This window comes from Schistocerca piceifrons, chromosome 8 (genome assembly GCF_021461385.2).
Source record: "Schistocerca piceifrons isolate TAMUIC-IGC-003096 chromosome 8, iqSchPice1.1, whole genome shotgun sequence".
Lineage (NCBI taxonomy): Eukaryota > Metazoa > Arthropoda > Insecta > Orthoptera > Acrididae > Schistocerca > Schistocerca piceifrons.
Window position 1 is genome coordinate 486,935,761 of NC_060145.1, and position 5,995 is coordinate 486,941,755.

Sequence of the window (5,995 nt, forward strand, 5' to 3'; positions counted from 1 at the left end):
ATTAGTGTGAAGTTTGGCAACTTATTCTAAATGTTCAGAAATGTAAAATTGTGCTCTTCACAGCACAGAATAGTAGTATACTATGACAACAACATCAACAGGTTACAATTGGAATCAGTCAACCAATACAAATAACTGGGTGTAATAATTTGTTGGGATGGGAAATGGAGTGATCAAATACGCTCAATTATAGGTAACAATGTGGCAGACTTCAGTTTATACGTAAGATAATGGGAAAAGTCTACAAACCACTTAAGGAACCCACCTAAAAATATTAATGATGGTATGTGAGATCCCATAGCACATAGCACATAGGACTAACAGGGGGATACTGAATGTTTGCATAGGAGGGCAAAATGAATGGTCACAAGTATGACTCACAAGGAGCAAAATGTTGAAAAAGTTAATCAGTTGACTCCTTAAGATAATGTATTGTTGTTGTTGTGGTCTTCAGTCCTGAGACTGGTTTGATGCAGCTCTCCATGCTACTATATCCTGTGCAAGCTTCTTCATCTCCCAGTACTTACTGCAACCTACATCCTTCTGAATCTGCTTAGTGTATTCATCTCTTGGTCTCCCTCTACGATTTTTACCCTCCACGCTGCCCTCCAATGCTAAATTTGTGATCCCTTGATGCCTCAAAACATGTCCTACCCATTTGATCCCTTCTTCTAGTCAAGTTGTGCCACAAACTTCTCTTCTCCCCAATCCTATTCAATACCACCTCATTAGTTACATGATCTAGCCACCTTATCTTCAGCATTCTTCTGTAGCACCACATTTCGAAAGCTTCTATTCTCTTCTTGTCCAAACTGGTTATCGTCCATGTTTCACTTCCATACATGGCTACACTCCATACAAATACTTTCAGAAACGACTTCCTGACACTTAAATCTATACTCGATGTTAACAAATTTTTCTTCTTCAGAAACGCTTTCCTTGCCATTGCCAGTCTACATTTTATATCTTCTCTACTTCGACCATCATCAGTTATTTTGCTCCCCAAATAGCAAAACTCCTTTACTACTTTAAGTGTCTCATTTCCTAATCTAATCCCCTCAGCATCACCCGATTTAATTCGACTACATTCCATTATCCTCGTTTTGCTTTTGTTGATGTTCATCTTATATCCTCCTTTCAAGACACTGTCCATTCCGTTCAACTGCTCTTCCAAGTCCTTTGCTGTCTCTGACAGAATTACAATGTCATCGGCAAACCTCAAATTTTTTACTTCTTCTCCATGTATTTTAATACCTACTCCGAATTTTTCTTTTGTTTCCTTTACTACCCCAAAAAGCCTACTTTCAAAAACTTCTAGAAACAGTACTATGCAAAGAATCTAGAGCTTTTCTTGTGACAGTGCACACACACAAAAAAAAACAAACACCCTGCCCCCCCCCCCCCCCACAGGCATTTATGAAGTCATTCTTTCTGCACTCCACACGCCATTGGTAGAAGAAGCACCACACATGCATTTAAGTAATCATTCTTTCTGCACTCCACATGCTATTGGTAGAAGAAGAATAACAAACATATCTATATCATTCCATCTAGGTACCCTCTGGAATGTATGTATATGTAACTATACTGTATGTTGAATGTTTCATAGGTATCACCTAACCATGGCTACAAGGCCAGAACTACCTGATCAAGGACAAGCAATAGACTAATTTACTCAAGAATGAAATTGCCCTATATAGAAGAAACTGTTTTACCCTTTGAAGATGGTGAAATTCATCAGAAAGAATCTAATGTATCTCAACTGCATTAGATTAGCTTAAATAAAAAGACTGGATGACTGTGATGGTATCAATAATGCCATTATATTAATCAGCAAACACCAATCAAATATGCAGCATTCCTGCTTATTTGAAATTGTGGACTTTTATGTTCTCTCTTCACGTCACGCTGGTCTCTTCCATCATTGTAAACATTAATTATAAATTACTAAGAAATTGAAAAAGTTTGTGTTTTATATTTATTAGGGGTGCCGTTTGTACATACAGATTCTGTTTCGCATGTAAGTGATATTTGTTTTGTGGGCGACGTCAAGCATAGAATTTTGCCACGACTTATAATTAATATCTGGATACAAGTTAGATTATGAGAATAAACAATTTAAATGACAAGAAATTTTTCTATGGATGAATGAATAAGAAATAAAAGTTCATAACGTGCAATACCATTTAACACAGGGCAAACAGTTTGAAGAATACAGAATAGAGGACATAATTGCATTAGTGTATCACAATATTAAAAAATATCTTACTGTCTTTACGATGCGTGCTCGTTCCATGACTATTTCTTGTGTGTACTTTCTATACGCGGCGTCTTCAGGCATTTTCTGCAGAGCCCTAAGTATCTTACCGTAAAGGACGCTAAGGGTGTGATGCGGATTTATGGCAACTGCCAACCCAGTCAACCCTGTTGCCTGTAAGAAAATATAATTGTATTCTGCAAGAAATAAAACACTAATTCGAACGTAGTTATTCGCATGTGCGCCTCCTAAGCTTAAACTATAATTATACGATTAATATGAAGATTTCCTGATGCATTCCTATTTTATTAGCATTTTAAACACGCAATATAACTTTTTAATGTAGTTACCGCACCTTTTTCAGTGGTCCTGAAGCCATTTTTCGACTTATCACTTGCTGAAGATCTTAACACATTACATATAAGTTCATAACATATCAGCAGACGACAAAATTGCTCACTTTTTGCTCGAACACGTTATTCGAACAAAAGTTGTAGCCTGGTTTCAAAGATCTTGCGTAGTCCCTCCCAGCCAGTGATCTTCATCCTCCATCCATAGAGGAGGAAAACCTATGGCGTGAATTTTTAAAAATAGTACAATTATTGCAGCCGAACAGCCACATAGGTTCAAAGTACGATTATAATAATACAAAGAATTAGAAATTTTACACATTGTGGTTTGCACAGTCACTTACTGACCTGTGGCAACAAATCGTCGACACAGATCGACAGATCGAGAAACCTAAATGAGTGCATGGAGTTGAGACGAGTGCGTATTCTTTCTTTTTTCCTTTATATTTCATACCTCCCGCCTAGGAATGGGCTAATCTGCGATTTTCCGATATCAGTGATTTTTCACTGCGATTGTCGCACTTGAGAATCGCAGTTAACGAATTTACAACTTGTATCTATCCGCACGACACCAATGCTCTGCGATTTTTGCTTCTTCCGCGATGTTATACTGTCATAAGTCGCAAGTAAGAAGTGAACTGTGTCAGTGCGACCAAGAAATATGTTAGTCGCCTGTATAGGCGATTACTTGTCAGGATCTTTCAGTAATACAGCTGACAAAAAGTTACGTGAAATGGTATTATTAATATTTCTAACGATTCTGCCAAACTGTTACAAAATACACGAAAGAGAAGCTGCTTCACAGAAAAAATTTCATCTCAACAAGACAGTCAGTAGTAGGTTTTATTGATGTTCTTCCTTTGGCTTTAATTTTGTGTTAACCTGGCTCAGGTAAAATGTTTTGCGAGTGAGCACCCTCCTGCTCTGACACTAAATGGAAAGAGGGGAGTGCTACAGCTAGAGGTCCCTCTGCAGGTAAAATCCACAGAGCGCTGCTTCCCAAAATCACTCACACAGCGAGCTTGCTGCACTCAGCATTTATGGCCTGCAATCCATCTCTGTCGCCTCGACTGCGGCTCTCAGGTACAAGTTGCCTACAGGTTACACATGCAATTATAAGAGCATTCTGCCCACAATTTGCTCATGTGAAAAGGTCATAAACCACACATACCAAATGTAGTACTGGGGAACACTGAGATCATGATCTAAAATATGAATATTAATCTGACTGACAGTGTTGTTAAAGTGAGAGAGTGGTGTGCCACCTCTCACTACCTCCCCGTTTTCCAAAAACTACTTCATGGGAAGTGTCACACTTCAATAAAGAGGTTAGTGTGACACAGAGCATAAGAAATTATGACAGTCTAACTGGGTCTTTGAAAAGAACGTACTGGACCCTGACAGCTTTGCCAAACAAAAATTAAAAAATCCTACATGCTGTCTTGACCTCATTCAACCAGGGGTCACACACGCTCAATTCTGCAGGCGTGCAAAAATTTTGTTATTTTATAGGTGTCAGAATTGTTCTTGTGGCTCTCAGGTCATTGACATGCACCTCTGACCATAAATACATTGATTGAACAGTTAAAAGGTCATGCAGACATTTAACTGATCCACTCACACCAAAGCTGAGGTCAGAGATGATTGGTTTCCCTGATCACAATACAATATCATTAAGCATAGAACATTCTCTGCCTCAGAGATTTTACTACCCCTGCCCAAGCATTCAGCATTCACAGTGATTCAATCCTCCACAGAGACAATAACGTGACGAATTCTATCCACCCAGTCAGCAAATCTAGTTCTTTTAGCACAACACAGTAAATTGTATTAACACAAAATAAATGACATGTGTGACATAGTGAAACTTTACACAAATGACAAAGACAAACTAAACATTTAAAAAAATGGTTCGAATATTAGTGTATTTGTTGTGTGTGATATTTTTTCAGCTTTAATTTCAGATGAGAGTTACATTGTAACCCAGTAAGAAAGGAGAGTAATAAGATTACATTTAATGTAATAAAATAAATACAGAAAGCTGCACAAAAATAAAAATTAAAAACAAATGTAAGTCCTCTACTGCTCCTTTTTCAAGGATCCTTAGGGAGTCCAAAACTTAACTTTAACATTAGATGGACAAATAAACACAGCACTACACTCAATAGATGTGTAACAGTTGGATGTGGCAGGTGTAGTGGGGGAATTGGTGCTAAGAAAAAGGTTACCCCTTTACTTAACATCATTAGTGGTGGGAGCGGTGATGGAGGCACGACCTGTCACCAGCCTATGGCAGCAACCAGCAGGCATCTAGACTATTGACAGACTACAGTTTGGGGCAGCAGTTAACAAACTGTCGCTCTTGTCGAAGACACTCCTGCAACAGCAGTTGTCAGTGTTGTGGCAAGTGTCTGGAGACGTCAATCACTTGAGCTGACACTCTCTAATCCCTTATTTCTGGTCAGCAGTGGCGTTACATCGATGTCCAATCTCCCGAGACACTCGTGTCAAACAGCGGTGGTCTCAGGTGGTCGTGTAATGTGAGGGACGATCCTCCGTTACTTCTGGTTGCAGGCGAGGCACCCCTGCGAATGGTTTCCCTCTCCATTGACACGAGGGCAAGGGAAGAGCAGGACTCTGTCCGTGCCTCTGTTGCCCTTGAGCTGCCCCAGTGTCCTCACATCAGCTGGCTGCCTGCCCTGTCATTTCGGGGGGAGGGGGAGGGGGTGCCTCTAAGTGACAGCTGCCGACGTGGTCACTCAGAGACATCGTATCAGCTGCTCTGCTCAGGTGGGGTGGTCGCCTTACTGTGACATCAAGGCGATAGCCGTGCCCTGGGTGGTCTCATTATGTCGTTGGCGAGCCTCCGTTGCCTGCTGGCTGCCTTCCCACCACTCAGCCACGTCTGCTCCTCGCTCGCTGCTTGGGACACCGTAATTCTCTGCACAATCCTCCTCCTCCTCCTCATCATTTAAGACTGATTATGCCTTTCAGCGTTCAGTCTATAGCATAGTCCCATTATAAAATTTCTCCATGATCCCCTATTCAGTGCTAACATTGGTGCCTCTTCTGATGTTAAGCCTATTACTTCGAAATCATTCTTAACCGAATCCAGGTACCTTCTCCTTGGTCTACCCCGACTCCTCCTACCCTCTACTGCTGAACCCATGAGTCTCTTGGGTAACCTTGCTTCTGCCATGCGTGTAACATGACCCTACCATCTAAGCCTGTTCGCCCTGTCTGCTACATCTATAGAGTTCATTCACAGTTTTTCTTTGATTTCCTCATTGTGGACACCCTCCTGCCATTGTTCCCATCTACTAGTGCCTGCAAGCATCCCAGCTACTTTCATATCTGTAACCTCAACCTTATTGATAAGGTAACCTGA

General features: G+C 40.6%; 1 protein-coding gene across 1 annotated transcript in view; it reads right to left on the reverse strand.

Moving 5' to 3' along the window:
* The window catches only part of LOC124711738 (NADH dehydrogenase [ubiquinone] 1 alpha subcomplex subunit 5), a 13,983-nt gene extending 11,210 nt beyond the window's left edge, over window positions 1-2,773 (reverse strand). Inside the window, exons 1-2 of the mRNA XM_047241949.1 lie at window positions 2,613-2,773; window positions 2,270-2,431 (exon numbers count right to left, since the gene is read on the reverse strand). Of these exons, the coding sequence (XP_047097905.1) occupies window positions 2,270-2,431; window positions 2,613-2,636 (186 nt within the window). The 5' untranslated portion in view covers window positions 2,637-2,773. The remainder of the gene's footprint in view (window positions 1-2,269; window positions 2,432-2,612) is intronic.
* Window positions 2,774-5,995: the final 3,222 nt, after the last annotated feature.